Raw genomic sequence first — 20,838 nt, forward strand, 5'->3', positions numbered from 1 at the left:
TTTCAGATACTAACTCTACTTCCTTCCCCTTCAGATACTAACTCTACTTCCTTCCCCTTCAGATACTAACTCTACTTCGTTCACCTTCAGATACTAACTCTACTTCTTTCTTTGGGCAGGTGGAAGGGAACAAAAGTCTGAATTGTCTGCCAACACGCTCAGACAAGATGGCAATGCATTATGGGAGATGAAGACAGCATTAGGAGTGTGTGTGGGGCCCGCTGATAAAGTCCCAGGAACAGGTGTGGAGGAGAATGAAACATGATCCCAGACACACCACCACACCACACGGGGCTGGGCTCAAGTGGACTGACAGAGTGATCCAGGGAGAACACATGACTCAAAGCCAGCCCATCAGGGCAGGATTAGCAAACATCTGTCCAAGTGGATGAAAAGGAGTTTGGAGGTGTAAGGAAAGGAGGCTGCCTGCACTGCACTGTCCATCATCAGAACACGGGACAGCCCCCACACCCACTTCAAATATACACTTGCTTTGGTGTGGTCCACTATAGAAGTGCTGAACAGTCTCAGTGCACAACTTGAGTCCACAACTTGATTAAAGCCTTGGCTTGTTTCAAAGTCACACCGTCAGTTATCACACATTTGTGTATTGGAAAACGTATGCAAATGTCCAAGATGCCCAGTGGAGTATCTCACAGGTCTACTTAGGTTTGATGGTCTTAAGTCTCCCTGTCCTTAATTGCTTGATTCAACATGTTCCTTATTTGCCAAGGTGCCCGAGAGACTCAGTTGGACTCGTGTCATCCTAAATACAAACATCGCTAAAGTTCCATTAGGGCTTTGAAGCGGGACCATGTTCAGGAGACCATAGGCCTGAATGAATGAAGGCCATTTTCTGAGGATAAAAGTGTGAGAAACAGATGTATTTCTTCCCCCACCACCATCTGTTTGCCACCACGAGCAGAAGCAAGAAAGAAAGTCTTTGGAGTGTCCAGTGAGTCGCCATAGCTGTAGCAGATCCAAAAGTCCATTTGGACTCCTGTTTACCTAAGAGATGAGCCCCAAAACAGTCTTTCAAGCGCTGGCCCCTTTATCTGGTCATGAATATTCCCATAATCCTCTGGCTTCCCTTCTTTCAAGACTGTGTGGGGGATTGTCAGCCCCGGACAAAAAAGTCCAATCCCTTCTTTCAACGACTTGATCTCCTCGTGAGATGATATCTCCTTCATTCTCACTAAGCTCGCCAGGGTCCCAGCGCTGCACCAGAGGGCCGGCTAATTGACCTGTAATTACCTCCGCCAGGAGCTGCTGGCTTTCTCGGTTTGCATTCGCGCGTACAAGCAAAGGTGGAAGAGGAAGGAGTTCTTCCAAGACGGTTCCACTAACAGAACAACCAGGTCCTGTGTCCAGTCTTGCTAAGACTGTTGTTAAATGTTTATCAAGTCTACTTTTGTTTACCGTATTTTCCGCACTATAAAGCGCACCTAAAAACCACAAATTTTCTCAAAAGCTGACAGTGCGCCTTATAACCCGGTGCGCTTTATATATGGATTAATATTAAGATTCATTTTCATAAAGTTTCGGTCTCGCAACTACGCTGAACAGCCGCCATCTTTTTTCCCCGTAGAAGAGGAAGTGCTTCTTCTTCTACGCAAGCAACCGCCAAGGTAAGCACCCGCCCCCATAGAACAGGAAGCGCTTCTTCTTCTACTGTAAGCAACCACCCGCCCGCGTAGAAGAAGAAGAAGAAGCGCGCGAATATTACGTTTCATTTCCTTTGTGTGTTTACATCTGTAAAGACCACAAAATGGCTCCTACTAAGCGACAGGGATCCGGTTCATGAAAAGACGCAATCTCTCCATCCGCACACGGACTACTATTTTACAGCAACTGCCTAAAGACTTTCAAGAAAAGCTGGCTACTTTCCGTGCATATTGTAAAAATAAGATAGCTGAAAAAAAGATCCGGCCAGAGAACATTATCAACATGGACGAGGTTCCACTGACTTTTGATATTCCTGTGAACCGCACTGTGGATACAACGGGAGCACGTACGGTGAATATTCGCACCACAGGGAATGAGAAGTCATCCTTCACTGTGGTTCTAGCTTGCCATGCTAATGGCCAGAAACTTCCACCCATGGTGATATTCAAAAGGAAGACCTTGCCAAAAGAGACCTTTCCAGCCGGCGTCATCATAAAAGCTAACTCGAAGGGATGGATGAAGAAAAGATGAGCGAGTGGTTAAGGTAAGTTTACGCGAAGAGGCCGGGTGGCTTTTTTCACGCAGCTCCGTCCATGTTGATATACGACTCCATGCGCGCCCACATCACGCTGGTTTTTAATATATTATTAAAGTTTGACTGACCTATCTGACTGTTTTTTTGACAGTCCTTTAGCGCAGTTAGATGCGGCTTATAACACGGGGCGGCTTATAGGTGGACAAAGTTTTGAAATATGCCGTTCATTGAAGGCGCGGCTTATAACCCAGGGCGCCTTATGGTGCGGAAAATACGGTACACAAAGTCTGACGCTATTTTTAACCTTTATTGCCAATCTTATGCTAACAAACGGCCCAATTCCAACAGGTTTAACCTCCAGTACAATTAACACTTTCATCTCCGTGCTTCCCCTGACACACAACACACCCTGGCATCCATAAGAGAACCGATAAGGAACCAAATTGTTAGGCAGAATCAAAAGTGGATCTTATCAGGTTCTATCCCTCGTGAGGCAGCATGTTGACCAACGAGCTGTCTTTAAGCTGCAGATGTCTTTAAGCGCTCACTCATCCCTGCGAGCAGCAAGAGTGAGGCGGAGAGAACATTCCGGGGGTACAAGCCCAGACAACTAGCTCCTCTCCCGGAGAGAAAGGCCAGCAAACACTTCATCGCAGCTTCAAAGTCTGAACCCACAAAGGGACGAACCTGAAAGGACTTTACTCGAAAGCTGCTATTGTAAGAAAGAAGAATGCGCTGACTTAGCTAAGAAACATATTTTTGAAAACAGTTGAATCTTACTTTGCACTGAACAGGAAGTGACTGTGCACCTTAACGCTGTCTTGATTGGACAGTGTGGTGATCATGGTGAAGGTAGCAATATTAATGTTAACTTGACTGCAATGACAATAAAGCATGCTTTTATTTTGAAGCCCATTTTGCAGTAAACAGGAAGTCAGTGTGGTGATCATGGTGAAGGTAGCAATATTAATGTTAACTTGACTGCAATGACAATAAAGCATGATTTTATTTTGAAGCCCATTTTGCAGTAAACAGGAAGTCAGTGTGGTGATCATGGTGAAGGTAGCAATATTAATGTTAACTTGATTGCAATGACAATAAAGCATACTTTTACTTTGAAGCCCATTTTGCAGTAAACAGGAAGTCAGTGTGGTGATCATGGTGAAGGTAGCAATATGAATGTTAACTTGACTGCAATGACAATAAAGCATGATTTTATTTTGAAGCCCATTTTGCAGTAAACAGGAAGTCAGTGTGGTGATCATGGTGAAGGTAGCAATATTAATGTTAACTTGACTGAAATGACAAAGCATGGTTTTATTTTGAAGCCCATTTTGCGGTAAACAGGAAGTCAGTGTGGTGATCATGGTGAAGGTAGCAATATTATTGTTAAGTTGACTACAATGACAATAAAGCATACTTTTATTTTGAAGCCCATTTTACAGTAAACAGGAAGTCAGTGTGGTGATCATGGTGAAGGTAGCAATATTAATGTTAACTTGACTGCAATGACAATAAAGCATACTTTTATTTTTAAGCCCATTTTGCAGTAAACAGGAAGTCAGTGTGGTGATCATGGTGAAGGTAGCAATATTATTGTTAACTTGACTGCAATGACAATAAAGCATACTTTTATTTTGAAGCCCATTTTGCAGTAAACAGGAAGTCAGTGTGGTGAACATGGTGAAGGTAGCAATATTAATGTTAACTTGACTGCATTGACAATAAAGCATGCTTTTATTTTGAAGCTCACATTGCACGGAACAGGAAGTCAGTGTGGTGATCATGGTGTAGGAAGCAATATTAATGTTAACTTGACTGCGATGACAATAAAGCATGCTTTTATTTTTAAGCTCAATTTGCACTGAACAGGAAGTCAGTGTGGTGATCATGGTGAAGGTAGCAATATTAATGTGAACTTGACTGCAATGACAATAAAGCATGATTTTATTTTGAAGCCCATTTTGCAGTAAACAGGAAGTCAGTGTGGTGATCATGGTGAAGGTAGCAATATTAATGCTAACTTGACTACAATGACAATAAAGCATGCTTTTATTTTGAAGCTCACTTTGCACTGAACAGGAACTGTGTGGTGATCATGGTGAAGGTAGCAATATAAATGTGAACTTGACTGCAATGACAATAAAGCATACTTTTATATTGGAGCTCGCGTTGCACGGAACAGGAAGTCAGTGTGGTGATCATGGTGAAGGTAGCAATATTAATGTTAACTTAAGTGCATTGACAATAATGCATGCTTTTATTTTGAAGCTTACTTTGCAGTAAACAGGAAGTCAGTATGGTGATCATGGTGAAGGTAGCAATATTAATGTTAACTTGACTGCAATGACAATAAAACATGCTTTTATTTTGAAGCTCTCATTGCACGGAACAGGAAGTCAGTGTGGTGATCATGGTGTAGGAAGCAATATTAATGTTAACTTGACTGCAATGGCAATAAAGCATGCTTTTATTTTTAAGCTTACTTTGCAGTAAACAGGAAGTCAGTGTGGTGATCACAGTGAAGGTAGCAATATTAATGTTAACTTAACTGCAATGACAATAAAGCATGCTTTTATTTTGAATAGTACTTTGCACTGAACAGGAAGTCAGTGTGGTGATCATGGTGAATGTTAATGTTAACTTGACTGATGATTCTAATGTCAGGAGGACACAAAGATGTGTACCTGCCACACCTTGAAGGAGCCTTGCTTCCAGAGCAGTTCTAGTCATTAATGGGCGTAGAAAAGCAGCAGGTGTGATGATGATGATGATGATGATGATGATGATGTACAACATTGAGAAGCAGCTATTTACCTTCAACATGAACACACACTACTTCCTGTTGCACACAAGGATATTCTCTCACAGCAACATGATACTGATCACTGCCGTGTGGGACCTTCAGCACAATATGGCAGTCCAAGTAGAAATATACACACACACACACACACACACACACACACACACACACACACACACACACACACACACACACACACACACACACACACACACACACACACACACACACACACACACACACACACACACACACACCCGCAGCTGCACGCACGTGTGCTAACACCACTTTGTGTCAGTGCTTGTTGGTAAACATCTCTCTGAGTGTTTGTAATCCTGCTCTCAAAGGATACACACACGTGTTTAAAAGGATGGATAAACACGTGTGTGTGTGTGTGTGTGTGTGTTTAAAGTGGATGTGTGTGTGTTTAAAGTGGCGGTACAAAAGGATGGATAAGTAGATGTGTGTGTGTGTGTGTGTGTGTGTGTGTGTGTGTGTGTGTGTGTGTGTGTGTGTGTGTGTGTGTGTGTGTGTGTGTGTGTGTTTTCTTCCTAGTCAAACCAACTAAACACACCATCAGATTGTAGTTCAAGTCTGATGATGTCATCATTGATGCAAACAAAATACAGTTAGGTCCATAAATATTTGGACATTGACACAATTTTCAGTATTCCAGCTCTGTACAACACCACAATGGATTTGAAATGAAACAATCAAGATGTGCTTTAAGTGCAGACTTTGAGCTTTAATTTGAGGGTATTTACATCCAAATCAGGTGAACGGTGTAGGAATTACAACACATTTTATATGTGCCTTCCACTTTTTAAGGGACCAAAAGTAATTGGACAATTGGCTACTCAGCTGTTACATGGCCAGGTGTGTGTTATTCCCTTGTTTTTTTTTTCCGTTTATTTCATTTACAAACAGCAGATAAAAGGCCTAGATGTAATTTCAAGTGTGGTGTATTCATTTGGAATCTGGGGAGGTCATCTCTTAATATGAAGTCCAAAGAGCTGTCACTATCAGTGAAGGAAGCCATCATTAGGCTGAAAAATCAAAACAAAGCCATCAGATCGATAGCAAAAACATGAGGTGTGGCCAAATCAACTGTTTGGTACATTCTTAAAAAGAGAGAACACACTCCTGAGCTCAGCAACACCAAAAGACCTGGAAGACCACGGAAAACAAGTGTGGTGGATGACAGAAAAATCCTTTCCCTTGTCAAGAAAAAGCCCTTCACAACAGTTGGCCAGATGAAGAAAAGTCTCCAGGAGGTAGGTGTATCTGTGTCCAAGTCAACAATTAAGAGAAGACTTCTCCAGAGGAAATACAGAGGGTTCATCACAAGGTGTAAACCACTGGTGAGCCTCAAAAACAGGAAGGTCAGATTAGAGTTTGCCAAGAAACATGTAAAAGAGCCTGTGCAGTTCTGAACAACATCTTATGGACAGATGAGACCAAGATCAACTTGTAGCAGAATGATGGAAAGAGAAGAGTATGGAGGAGGGAAGGAACTGCTCAAGATCCAAAGCATACCACCTCATCAGTGAAGCATGGTGGTAGTGTAGTGGCGTGGGCATGCATGGCTGTCAGTGGAACTGGATCTCTTATATTTATTGATGATGTCACAGCTGACAAAAGCAGCAGAATGAATTGTGAAGTGTTTGGGGCAATATTATCTGCTCATATTCAGCCAAATGCTTCAAAAGTCATTGGACGGCGCTTCACAATGCAGATGGTCAATGACCCCAAGCATACTGCGAAAGCAACCAAATAGTTTTTTAAGGCAAAGAAGTGGAATGTTGTGCAATGGCCAAGTCAATCACCTGACCTGAATCCGATTGAGCATGAATTTCACTTGCTGAAGACAAAACTGAAGGGAAAATGCCCAAAGAACAAGCAGGAAGTGAAGACAGCTGCAGCAGAGGCCTGGCAAATGATCACCAGGGACCAAACCCAGCGTCTGGTGATGTCTATGTGTTCCACACTTCAGGCTGTCATTGACGGCAAAGGATTTGCAACAAAGTATTAAAAAAATGACAATTTTATTTATGATTATATTAGTTTGTCCAATTACTTTTGGTCCCTTAAAAAGTGGAAGGCACATATAAAATGTGTTGTAATTCCTACACCGTTCACCTGATTTGGATGTAAATACCCTCAAATTAAAGCTCAAAGTCTGCACTTAAAGCAGATCTTGATTGTTTCATTTCAAATCCATTGTGGTGTTGTACAGAGCTGGAATACTGAAAATTGTGTCAATGTCCAAATATTTATGGACCTAACTGTACATGTACAAGATATAATGACATTATATGATATTAATATATTATTTTCTGCAAACACAAATACTGTTCCACTTTGTGTGATGAAAAAGAATGAAAGAGTGTTGGCCCAGTCCTATACTGTATCTACTAGGGTTGTCCCGATACCAATATACAGGTACCAAAATGTATTTCGATACTTTAAAGAAAAAAAAGGGGGACCACAAATAAATGGCATTATTGTCTTTATTTTAACAACAAATCTTAGTGTACATGAAACAAATGTTTATTATTGTAATTTAGTCCTTAAATAAAATAGTGAACTTGTCTTTTAGTAGTAAGTAAACAAACAAAGACTCCTAATTAGTCTATGCAGTAACATATTGTGTCATTTATTATTTTGTACACATTATGAGGGACAAACTGTAAAACATTATTGTTAATCTACTTGTTCATTTACTGTTAATATCTGCTTATTTTCTGTTTGAACATGTTTAACATCTGGGACTTCTCAATAGGAGATGCATTTCAGAAGGCGGGGCCTTGTAAAAAAACATCCTTGTATGTGATTGGATAAAGCACTTGTCCGTTATCTTGAATGACTGCTACTTCAAGCACTCACATACACATCAAGACGTGACGCTGATGAGAGCCATGCTGGGAATTCCAAGTATTTAGGTCTAGACTCAGCTGTCTACCTGCACCTCGGGGAGAACCGGCACTACTTTGACAACAAAGTCTTTAGGTCTAGACTCAGCTGTCTACCTGCACCTCAGGGAGAACCAGCACTCCTTTGTTACAAAGTATTTAGGTCTAGACTCAGCTGTCTACCTGCACCTCAGGGAGAACCAGCACTCCTTCGTTACAAAGTATTTAGGTCTAGACTCAGATGTGTACCTGAACCTCAGGGAGAACCAGCACTCCTTTGTTACAAAGTATTTAGGTCTAGACTCAGCTGTCTACCTGCACCTCGGGGAGAACCAGCACTCCTTTGTTACAAAGTATTTAGGTCTAGACTCAGCTGTCTACCTGCACCTCAGGGAGAACCGGCACTACTTTGACAACAGAGTCTTTAGGTCTAGACTCAGCTGTCTACCTGCACCTCAGGGAGAACCAGCACTCCTTTGACAACAAAGTCTTTAGGTCTAGACTCATCTGTCTACCTGCACCTCAGGGAGAACCAGCACTCCTTTGACAACAAAGTATTTCGGTCTAGACTCAGCTGTCTACCTGCACCTCAGGGAGAACCAGCACTACTTTGACAACAAAGTCTTTAGGTCTAGACTCAGCTGTCTACCTGCACCTCAGGGAGAACCAGCACCTGTTTGACAACAACGTCTTTAGGTCTAGACTCAGCTGTCTACCTGCACCTCAGGGAGAACCAGCACTACTTTGACAACAAAGTCTTTAGGTCTAGACTCAGCTGTCTACCTGCACCTCAGGGAGAACCAGCACTCCTTTGTTACAAAGTATTTAGGTCTAGACTCAGATGTCTACCTACACCTCAGGGAGAACCAGCACTCCTTTGTTACAAAGTATTTAGGTCTAGACTCAGCTGTCTACCTGCACCTCAGGGAGAACCAGCACTCCTTTGTTACAAAGTATTTAGGTCTAGACTCAAATGTCTACCTGCACCTCAGGGAGAACCAGCATTACTTTGACAACCGAGTCTTTAGGTCTAGACTCAGCTGTCTACCTGCACCTCAGGGAGAACCAGCACTCCTTTGACAACAAAGTCTTTAGGTCTAGACTCAGCTGTCTACCTGCACCTCAGGGAGAACCAGCACTCCTTTGTTACAAAGTATTTAGGTCTAGACTCAAATGTCTACCTGCACCTCAGGGAGAACCAGCACTCCTTTGACGACAAAGTCTTTAGGTCTAGACTCAGCTGTCTACCTGCACCTCAGGGAGAACCAGCACTCCTTTGACAACAAAGTCTTTAGGTCTAGACTCAGCTGTCTCCCTGCACCTCAGGGAGAACCAGCACTCCTTTGTTACAAAGTATTTAGGTCTAGACTCAAATGTCTACCTGCACCTCAGGGAGAACCAGCACTCCTTTGACAACAAAGTCTTTAGGTCTAGACTCAGCTATATACCTGCACCTCAGGGAGAACCAGCACTCCTTTGTTACAAAGTATTTAGGTCTAGACTCAAATGTCTACCTGCACCTCAGGGAGAACCAGCACTCCTTTGACGACAAAGTCTTTAGGTCTAGACTCAGCTGTCTACCTGCACCTCAGGGAGAACCAGCACTCCTTTGACAACAAAGTCTTTAGGTCTAGACTCAGCTGTCTACCTGCACCTCAGGGAGAACCAGCACTCCTTTGTTACAAAGTATTTAGGTCTAGACTCAAATGTCTACCTGCACCTCAGGGAGAACCAGCACTCCTTTGACAACAAAGTCTTTAGGTCTAGACTCAGCTGTCTACCTGCACCTCGGGGAGAACCAGCACTCCTTTGACAACAAAGTCTTTAGGTCTAGACTCAGCTGTCTACCTGCACCTCAGGGAGAACCAGCACTCCTTTGACAACAAAGTCTTTAGGTCTAGACTCAGCTGTCTACCTGCACCTCAGGGAGAACCAGCACTCCTTTGACAACAAAGTCTTTAGGTCTAGACTCAGCTGTCTACCTACACCTCAGGGAGAACCAGCACTACTTTGACAACAAAGTATTTAGGTCTAGACTCAGTTGTCTACCTGCACCTCAGGGAGAACCAGCACTCCTTTGACAACAAAGTCTTTAGGTCTAGACTCAGCTGTCTACCTGCACCTTGGGGAGAACCAGCACTACTTTGACAACAAAGTCTTTAGGTCTAGACTCAGCGGTCTACCTGCACCTCAGGGAGAACCAGCACTCCTTTGTTACAAAGTATTTAGGTCTAGACTCAAATGTCTACCTGCACCTCAGGGAGAACCAGCACTCCTTTGTTACAAAGTATTTAGGTCTAGACTCAAATGTCTACCTGCACCTCAGGGAGAACCAGCACTCCTTTGTTACAAAGTATTTAGGTCTAGACTCAGCTGTCTACCTGCACCTCAGGGAGAACCAGCACTCCTTTGACAACAAAGTCTTTAGGTCTAGACTCAGCTGTCTACCTGCACCTCAGGGAGAACCAGCACTCCTTTGACAACAAAGTCTTTAGGTCTAGACTCAGCTGTCTACCTGCACCTCGGGGAGAACCAGCACTCCTTTGACAACAAAGTCTTTAGGTCTAGACTCAGCTGTCTACCTGCACCTTGGGGAGAACCAGCACTACTTTGACAACAAAGTCTTTAGGTCTAGACTCAGCTGTCTACCTGCACCTCAGGGAGAACCAGCACTCCTTTGTTACAAAGTATTTAGGTCTAGACTCAAATGTCTACCTGCACCTCAGGGAGAACCAGCACTCCTTCGTTACAAAGTATTTAGGTCTAGACTCAGCTGTCTACCTGCACCTCAGGGAGAACCAGCACTCCTTTGAAAACAAAGTATTTAGGTCTAGACTCAGCTGTCTACCTGCACCTCAGGGAGAACCAGCACTCCTTTGTTACAAAGTATTTAGGTCTAGACTCAAATGTCTACCTGCACCTCAGGGAGAACCAGAACTCCTTTGACAACAAAGTCTTTAGGTCTAGACTCAGCTGTCTACCTGCACCTCAGGGAGAACCAGCACTCCTTTGACAACAAAGTATTTAGGTCTAGACTCAGCTGTCTACCTGCACCTCGGGGAGAACCAGCACTCCTTTGTTACAAAGTATTTAGGTCTAGACTCAAATGTCTACCTGCACCTCGGGGAGAACCAGTACTCCTTTGACAACAAACATGTACAGATTCTGGACAGGTAGGACGGATGGTACCAAAGAGGAGTGGGGGAAGCCATCTATGTCAAGGTTGAAAAACCATCCCTGAACAGAGGAGGTGGTCTGCGACACCACCTGTCTCCCACATACAACACTGTCCTTTCAACCATTCCTAAAAGATTCTGCAATTTAGCCTAAAAACAAATAACAGCAGTTAGAAACATTCTGCTCACAGAAGGTGACCAGAATGACATTTGTTTACAGCTGGATGGAATGTTTACGTGGGGGATTCTGACTATTTTGGACTGGTAATAGTGGATCCACAGCCATGGTTCTGCACACAATACCTAAATGCTAACGAGAGGAACGACTGTCCTTGGCTTTGATAATAGGATTGTTTGTTTGCATCTCAACAGTTGTTTTTCTCACTACCATTGGGCGAAACCATCCTTGCCCAGGCACACCCTTCTGGTTTTGGACTATAAATATTTGGGGCTTTGGCACTAACCGCTGGACTAGATGTGACCAATCTAAGTCTAAGACTAGATATGACCAACCTAAGTCAAAGACGCTCCATCCATCCATTTTCTACCGCTTGTCCCTTTTGGGGTCGCGGGGGGTGCTGGAGCCTATCTCGGCTGCAATCGGGCGGAAGGCGGAGTACACCCTGGACAAGTTGCCACCTCATCGCAGGGCCAACACAGATAGACAGACAACATTCACACTCACATTCACACACTAGGGACCATTTAGTGTTGCCAATCAACCTATCCCCAGGTGCATGTCTTTGGAGGTGGGAGGAAACCGGAGTACCCGGAGGGAACCCACGCAGTCACGGGGTGAACATGCAAATTCCACACAGAAAGATCCAGAGCGCAGGATCGAACCCAGGACCTTTGTATTGTGAGGCAGACGCACTAACCCCTCTTCCCCCGTGCTGCAAGACTAGATGTGACCAATCTAAATCTGAGACTAGATGTGACCAATCTAAGTTTAAGACTAGATGTGACCAATCTAAGTCTAAGACTAGATGTGACCAATCTAAGTTTAAGACTAGATGTGACCAAACTAAGTCAAAGACTAGATGTGACTAATCTAAGACTAGATCTGACAATCTAAGTCTAAGACTAAATGTGACAAATCTAAGTCTAAGAATAGATGTGACTAATCTATGTCTAAGACTAGATGTGACCAATCTAAGTCAAAGACTAGATGTGACTAATGTAAGTCTAAAACAAGATCTGACCAATGTAAGTCTAAGACTAGATCTGACTAATCTAAGTCTAAGACTCGATTTAACCAATCTAAGTCTAAGACTAGATGTGACCAATCTAAGTCAAATACTAGAACTGATCAATCTAAGTGTAAGACTAGATCTGATCAATCTAAGCCTAAGACTAGATGTGACCAATCTAAGTCAAAGACTAGATGTGACTAATCTAAGTCTAAGACTAGATCTGATCAATCTAAGTCTAACACTAATGTGACCAATCTAAGTCTAAGACTACATGTGACAAATCTAAGTCTAAGACTAGATTTGACCAATCTAAGTCTAAGACCAGATCTGACCAATCTAAGTCTAAAACTAGATCTGACCAATCTAAGTCTAAGACTAGATCTGATCAATCTAAGTCTAAGACTAGATTTGGCCAATCTAAGTCTAAGACTAGATCTAATCAATCTAAGTCTAAGACTAGATTTGACCAATCTAAATCTAAGACTGGATCTGACCAATCTAAGTCTAACACTAGATCTGACCAATCTAAGCCTAAGACTAGATCTGACCAATCTAAGTCTAAGACTAGATCTGCTCAATCAAAGTCTAAGACTAAATTTAACCAATCTAAGTCTAAGACTAGATTTAACCAATCTAAGTCTAAGACTAGATCTGATCAATCTAAGTCTAAGACTAGATTTGACCAATCTAAGTCTAAGACTAGATCCGATCAATCTAAGTCTAAGACCAATCTAAGTCTAAGACTGGATCTGACCAATCTAAGTCTAAGACTAGATCTGACCAATTTAAGTCTAAGACTAGATCTGCTCAATCTAAGTCTAAGACTCGATTTAACCAATCTAAGTCTAAGACTAGATCTGATCAATCTAAGTCTAAGACTAGATTTGACCAATGTAAGTCTAAGACTAGATCCGATCAATCTAAGTCTAAGACCAATCTAAGTCTAAGACTGGATCTGACCAATCTAAGTCTAAGACTAGATCTGACCAATTTAAGTCTAAGACTAGATCTGCTCAATCTAAGTCTAAGACTCGATTTAACCAATCTAAGTCTAAGACTAGATCTGATCAATCTAAGTCTAAGACTAGATTTGACCAATATAAGTCTAAGACCAGATCCAATCAATCTAAGTCTAAAACCAATCTAAGTCGAAGACTAGATCTGACCAATCTAAGTGTAAGACTAGATCTGACCAATCTAAGTCTAAGACTAGATCCGATCAATCTAAGTCTAAGACCAATCTAAGTCCAAGACTAGATCTAACCAAACTAAGTGTAAGACTAGATCTGACCAATCTAAGTCTAAGACTAGATCTGACCAATCTAAGTGTAAGACTAGATGTGACCAATCTAAGTCTAAGACTTACACGTGACCAATCTAAGTCTAAGACTTACACGTGATCAATCTAAGTCTAAGACCAATCTAAGTGTAAGACTAGATCTGACCAATCTAAGTCTAAGACTAGATCTGACCAATCTAAGTGTAAGACTAGATCTGACCAATCTAAGTCTAAGACTAGATCCGATCAATCTAAGTCTAAGACCAATCTAAGTCCAAGACTAGATCTAACCAAACTAAGTGTAAGACTAGATCTGACCAATCTAAGTCTAAGACTAGATGTGACCAATCTAAGTGTAAGACTAGATGTGACCAATCTAAGTCTAAGACTTACACGTGACCAATCTAAGTCTAAGACTTACACGTGATCAATCTAAGTCTAAGACCAATCTAAGTGTAAGACTAGATGTGACCAATCTAAGTCTAAGACTAGATGTGACCAATCTAAGTCTAAGACTAGATGTGACCAATCTAAGTCTAAGACTAGATGTGAGCAATCTAAGTCTAAGACTAGATGTGACCAATCTAAGTCTAAGACTAGATCTGACCAATCTAAGTGTAAGACTAGATCTGACCAATCTAAGTCTAAGACTAGATGTGACCAATCTAAGTCTAAGACTAGATGTGACCAATCTAAGTCTAAGACTAGATGTGACTAATCTAAGTCTAAGACTAGATGTGACCAATCTAAGTCTAAGACTAGATCTGACCAATCTAAGTGTAAGACTAGATCTGACCAATCTAAGTCTAAGATTTTGGAATTGGATTGCATTGTTATGGTATTGCTGTGTATTGTTTTGTTGGATTGATTGATTAAAAATAAAATAAATAAATTTAATAAATAATAATAATAATCGATTTTTTAAAAATGAGAATCGATTCTGAATCGCACAACGTGAGAATCGCAATTCGAATTTGAATCGATTTTTTCCCCACACCCCTAGTGAGAACGCTGGGCTGCATACCAATTTTATTGTCCAATATTTAGGAAACTCATGAATAGAGTAAAAGCTGGGAACTTTTCAGCTTCAATAGACGGATAGCTTTTTTGTCCTGACTAAGACATACATTTTAATGGTGGAACGGGTGAAATCGGTTGAAAGATATGGGAGAAGAAGCAGAAAGAAAAAAAGGGGGTAAATACTGGAAAATTATGAATTATAGTAAAAGCGATCATTTTTGGAAAGGTTTGTTGAAAAAGCAGACATGTCTAACACGTGTTGTGTTGTTGTCTGAAGGTAACAGCAGCATAATTAATGAACTGACTGGCTAAAGAACTGGAGTTCATCAATAATTAAACACTGCTGCCACCTACTGAGCACTTGGAGAACTGATGTAAAGTGTTGACTAATGAGGCTGAGTCAAGTAGCAAACTAAGTCTTACTGAGATCCTCCGCCAGCTGGACCCTGCGACCCGTGATCAGGTGACACTTCTGCTCCGTGTCTTCTCCAAAGTCATCCAGCACCTCCTTCACGTTCTTCTCCAGGCGGCGCACTGAGGACAACACCCATACGTCAAACATGTAGTGTTGATTCAAACCTGTAGCGTTGCATCAAACCTGTAGTGTTGTATCAAACATGTAGTGTTGTATCAAACATGTAGTGTTGTATCAAACATGTAGTATTGTATCAAACATGCAGTGTTGTATCAAACATGCAGTGTTGTATCAAACCTGTAGTGTTGTATCAAACATGTAGTATTGTATCAAACATGCAGTGTTGTATCAAACATGCAGTATTGTATCAAACATGTAGTGTTGTATCAAACATGTAGTGTTGTATCAAACATGTAGCGTTCTATCAAACCTGTAGTGTTGTATCAAACATGTAGTGTTGTATCAAACATGTAGCGTTCTATCAAACCTGTAGTGTTGTATCAAACATGTAGTGTTGTATCAAACCTGTAGCGTTCTATCAAACCTGTAGCGTTGTATCAAACATGTAGCGTTGTATCAAACATGTAGTGTTGTATCAAACATGTAGTGTTGTATCAAACCTGTAGCGTTCTATCAAACCTGTAGCGTTGTATCAAACCTGTAGCGTTGTATCAAACATGTAGTGTTGTATCAAACATGTAGTGTTGTATCAAACATGTAGTGTTGTATCAAACATGTAGTGTTCTATCAAACCTGTAGTGTTGTATCAAACATGTAGTGTTCTATCAAACCTGTAGTGTTCTATCAAACGTGCAGTGTTGTATCAAACGTGCAGTGTTGTATCAAACGTGCAGCGTTGTATCAAACGTGCAGTGTTGTATCAAACCTGTAGTGTTGTATCAAACATGTAGTATTGTATCAAACATGCAGTATTGTATCAAACATGCAGTATTGTATCACACATGCAGTATTGCATCAAACATGTAGTATTGTATCAAACATGCAGTATTGTATCAAACATGTAGTATTGTATCCAACATGTAGTGTTGTATCAAACATGTAGTATTGTATCCAACATCCAGTATTGTATCAAACATGTAGTATTGTATCACACATGTAGTATTGTATCAAACATGCAGTATTGTATCAAACATGTAGTATTGTATCAAACATGTATTATTATATCAAACATGCAGTATTGTATCAAACATGCAGTATTGTATCAAACATGCAGTATTGTATCAAACATGCAGTATTGTATCAAACATGCAGTATTGTATCAAACATGCAGTATTGTATCAAACATGCAGTATTGTATCCAACATGCAGTATTGTATCCAACATGCAGTATTGTAGCCAACATGCAGTATTGTAGCCAACATGTAGTATTGTAGCCAACATGTAGTATTGTAGCCAACATGTAGTATTGTATCAAACATCCAGTATTGTATCAAACATCCAGTATTGTATCAAACATGTAGTATTGTATCAAACATGTAGCATTGTATCAAATATGCAGTATTGTATCAAACATGTAGTATTGTATCAAACATGTAGTATTGTATCAAACATGTAGTATTGTATCAAACATGCAGTATTGTATCAAACATGCAGTATTGTATCAAACATGTAGTATTGTATCAAACATGTAGTATTGTATCAAACATGTAGTATTGTATCAAACATGTAGTATTGTATCAAACATGCAGTATTGTATCAAACATGTAGTATTGTATCCAACATGTAGTATTGTATCTAACATGTAGTATTGTATCCAACATCCAGTATTGTATCAAACATGTAGTATTGTATCAAACATCCAGTATTGTATCAAAAATGTAGTATTGTATCAAACATGCAGTATTGTATCAAACATGCAGTATTGTATCAAACATGCAGTATCGTATCAAACATGTAGTATTGTATCAAACATCCAGTATTGTATCAAACATGCAGTATTGTATCAAACATGCAGTATTGTATCAAACATGTAGTATTGTATCAAACATGTATTATTATATCAAACATGTAGTATTGTATCAAACATGCAGTATTGTATCAAACATGTAGTATTGTATCAAACATCCAGTAATGTATCCAACATGTAGTATTGTATCCAACATGTAGTATTGTATCCAACATGTAGTATTGTATCCAACATCCAGTATTGTATCAAACATGTAGTATTGTATCAAACATCCAGTATTGTATCAAAAATGTAGTATTGTATCAAACATGCAGTATTGTATCAAACATGCAGTATCGTATCAAACATCCAGTATTGTATCAAACATCCAGTATTGTATCAAACATGCAGTATTGTATCAAACATGTAGTATTGTATCAAACATGTATTATTATATCAAACATGCAGTATTGTATCAAACATGCAGTATTGTATCAAACATGCAGTATTGTATCAAACATGTAGTATTGTATCAAACATGTATTATTATATCAAACATGTAGTATTGTATCAAACATGCAGTATTGTATCAAACATCCAGTAATGTATCCAACATGTAGTATTGTATCCAACATGTAGTATTGTATCCAACATGTAGTATTGTATCCAACATCCAGTATTGTATCAAACATGTAGTATTGTATCAAACATCCAGTATTGTATCAAAAATGTAGTATTGTATCAAACATGCAGTATTGTATCAAACATGCAGTATCGTATCAAACATCCAGTATTGTATCAAACATCCAGTATTGTATCAAACATGCAGTATTGTATCAAACATGTAGTATTGTATCAAACATGTATTATTATATCAAACATGCAGTATTGTATCAAACATGCAGTATTGTATCAAACATGCAGTATTGTATCAAACATGTAGTATTGTATCAAACATGTATTATTATATCAAACATGTAGTATTGTATCAAACATGTAGTATTGTATCAAACATCCAGTATTGTATCAAAAATGTAGTATTGTATCAAACATGCAGTATTGTATCAAACATGCAGTATTGTATCAAACATGCAGTATCGTATCAAACATGTAGTATTGTATCAAACATCCAGTATTGTATCAAACATGCAGTATTGTATCAAACATGCAGTATTGTATCAAACATGTAGTATTGTATCAAACATGTATTATTATATCAAACATGTAGTATTGTATCAAACATGCAGTATTGTATCAAACATGTAGTATTGTATCAAACATCCAGTAATGTATCCAACATGTAGTATTGTATCCAACATGTAGTATTGTATCCAACATGTAGTATTGTATCCAACATCCAGTATTGTATCAAACATGTAGTATTGTATCAAACATCCAGTATTGTATCAAAAATGTAGTATTGTATCAAACATGCAGTATTGTATCAAACATGCAGTATCGTATCAAACATCCAGTATCGTATCAAACATCCAGTATTGTATCAAACATGCAGTATTGTATCAAACATGTAGTATTGTATCAAACATGTATTATTATATCAAACATGCAGTATTGTATCAAACATGCAGTATTGTATCAAACATGCAGTATTGTATCAAACATGTAGTATTGTATCAAACATGTATTATTATATCAAACATGTAGTATTGTATCAAACATGCAGTATTGTATCAAACATCCAGTAATGTATCCAACATGTAGTATTGTATCCAACATGTAGTATTGTATCCAACATGTAGTATTGTATCCAACATCCAGTATTGTATCAAACATGTAGTATTGTATCAAACATCCAGTATTGTATCAAAAATGTAGTATTGTATCAAACATGCAGTATTGTATCAAACATGCAGTATCGTATCAAACATCCAGTATTGTATCAAACATCCAGTATTGTATCAAACATGCAGTATTGTATCAAACATGTAGTATTGTATCAAACATGTATTATTATATCAAACATGCAGTATTGTATCAAACATGCAGTATTGTATCAAACATGCACTATTGTATCAAACATGTAGTATTGTATCAAACATGTATTATTATATCAAACATGTAGTATTGTATCAAACATGCGGTATTGTATCAAACATGCGGTATTGTATCAAACATGCGGTATTGTATCAAACATGTAGTATTGTATCCAACATGTAGTATTGTATCCAACATCCAGTATTGTATCCAACATGCAGTATTGTATCAAACATGCAGTATTGTATCAAACATGCAGTATTGTATCAAACATCCAGTATTGCATCAAAAATGTAGTATTGTATCAAAAATGTAGTATTGTATCAAACATGTAGTATTGTATCAAACATGTAGTATTGTATCAAACATGCAGTATTGTATCAAACATGCAGTATTGTATCAAACATGCAGTATTGTATCAAACATGCAGTATTGTATCAAACATGCAGTATTGTATCAAACATGTAGTATTGTGTCCAACATGTAGTATTGTATCAAACATGTAGTATTGTATCAAACATCCAGTATTGTATCCAACATGTAGTATTGTGTCCAACATGTAGTATTGTATCCAACATCCAGTATTGTATCAAACATGCAGTATTGTATCAAACATGCAGTATTGTATCAAACATCCAGTATTGCATCAAACATCCAGTATTGCATCAAACATGTAGTATTGTATCAAACATGTAGTATTGTATCAAACATGTAGTATTGTATCAAATATGCAGTATTGTATCAAACATGTAGTATTGTATCAAACATGTAGTATTGTATCAAACATGTAGTATTGTATCAAACATGTAGTATTGTATCAAACATGTAGTATTGTATCAAACATGCAGTATTGTATCAAACATGTAGTATTGTATCAAACATGTATTATTATATCAAACATGCATTATTATATCAAACATGTAGTATTGTATCAAACATGTAGTATTGTATCAAACATCCAGTATTGTATCAAACATGTAGTATTGTATCAAACATGTAGTATTGTATCAAACATGCAGTATTGTATCAAACATGTAGTATTGTATCAAACATTTGGAATTGTATCAAACATGCAGTATTGTATCAAACATGCAGTATTGTATCAAATATGTAGTATTGTATCAAACATGCAGTATTGTATCAAACATGTAGTATTGTATCAAACATGTACCGGTAGTATTGTATCAAACATGTAGTATTGTATCAAACATGCAGTATTGTATCAAACATGCAGTATTGTATCAAAGATGTAGTATTGTATCAAACATCCAGTATTGTATTAACATGTAGTATTGTATCAAACATGTAGTATTGTATCAAACATGTAGTATTGTATCCAACATGTAGTATTGTATCAAACATCCAGTATTGTATCAAACATGCAGTATTGTATCGAACATGCAGTATTGTATCAAGCATGCAGTATGAAGCATGCAGTGTTGCATTATGGGAGTGGTGGGACTACCTTCCGTGTTGGTGAGCTGCTGTCGGAGTGTGTTGGCGGTGATGAGCAGCATCCTCTGGATCCTCCAGAAGAGAACCACGTCGTTGCACTCCAGCTGAGGAAGAAGACAGTAGTGTACCGTGTAGCTCCAGTGCAGGAGAAGAAGACTACTTTACCTCAGAGTCCACTAAGTGTCTCTGGTAGTAGTAGAAGACTACTTTACCTCAGAGTCTACAAAGTGTCTCTGGTAGTAGTAGAAGACTACTTTACCTCAGAGTCCACAAAGTGTCTCTGGTAGTAGAAGAAGACTACTTTACCTCAGAGTCCACAAAGTGTCTCTGGTAGTAGTAGAAGACTACTTTACCTCAGAGTCCACTAAGTGTCTCTGGTAGTAGAAGAAGACTACTTTACCTCAGAGTCTACAAAGTGTCTCTGGTAGTAGTAGAAGACTACTTTACCTCAGAGTCTACAAAGTGTTTCTGGTAGTAGTAGAAG

At 39.2% G+C, this 20,838-nt stretch overlaps 1 protein-coding gene across 4 annotated transcripts in view; it reads right to left on the minus strand.

The window, feature by feature from the left end:
- The window catches only part of opa1 (OPA1 mitochondrial dynamin like GTPase), a 95,740-nt gene that overhangs the window by 10,667 nt on the left and 64,235 nt on the right, over nucleotides 1-20,838 (minus strand). For all 4 annotated transcript variants that reach the window (XM_061975485.2, XM_061975483.2, XM_061975484.2 and 1 more), the window contains 2 exons: nucleotides 20,365-20,458; nucleotides 15,007-15,117 (listed from right to left, as the gene is read on the minus strand). In XM_061975485.2, the coding sequence (XP_061831469.1) occupies nucleotides 15,007-15,117; nucleotides 20,365-20,458 (205 nt within the window). The remainder of the gene's footprint in view (nucleotides 1-15,006; nucleotides 15,118-20,364; nucleotides 20,459-20,838) is intronic.

Source organism: Nerophis lumbriciformis, linkage group LG14 (genome assembly GCF_033978685.3).
Source record: "Nerophis lumbriciformis linkage group LG14, RoL_Nlum_v2.1, whole genome shotgun sequence".
In the NCBI taxonomy this organism is placed as follows: Eukaryota; Metazoa; Chordata; class Actinopteri; order Syngnathiformes; family Syngnathidae; genus Nerophis; species Nerophis lumbriciformis.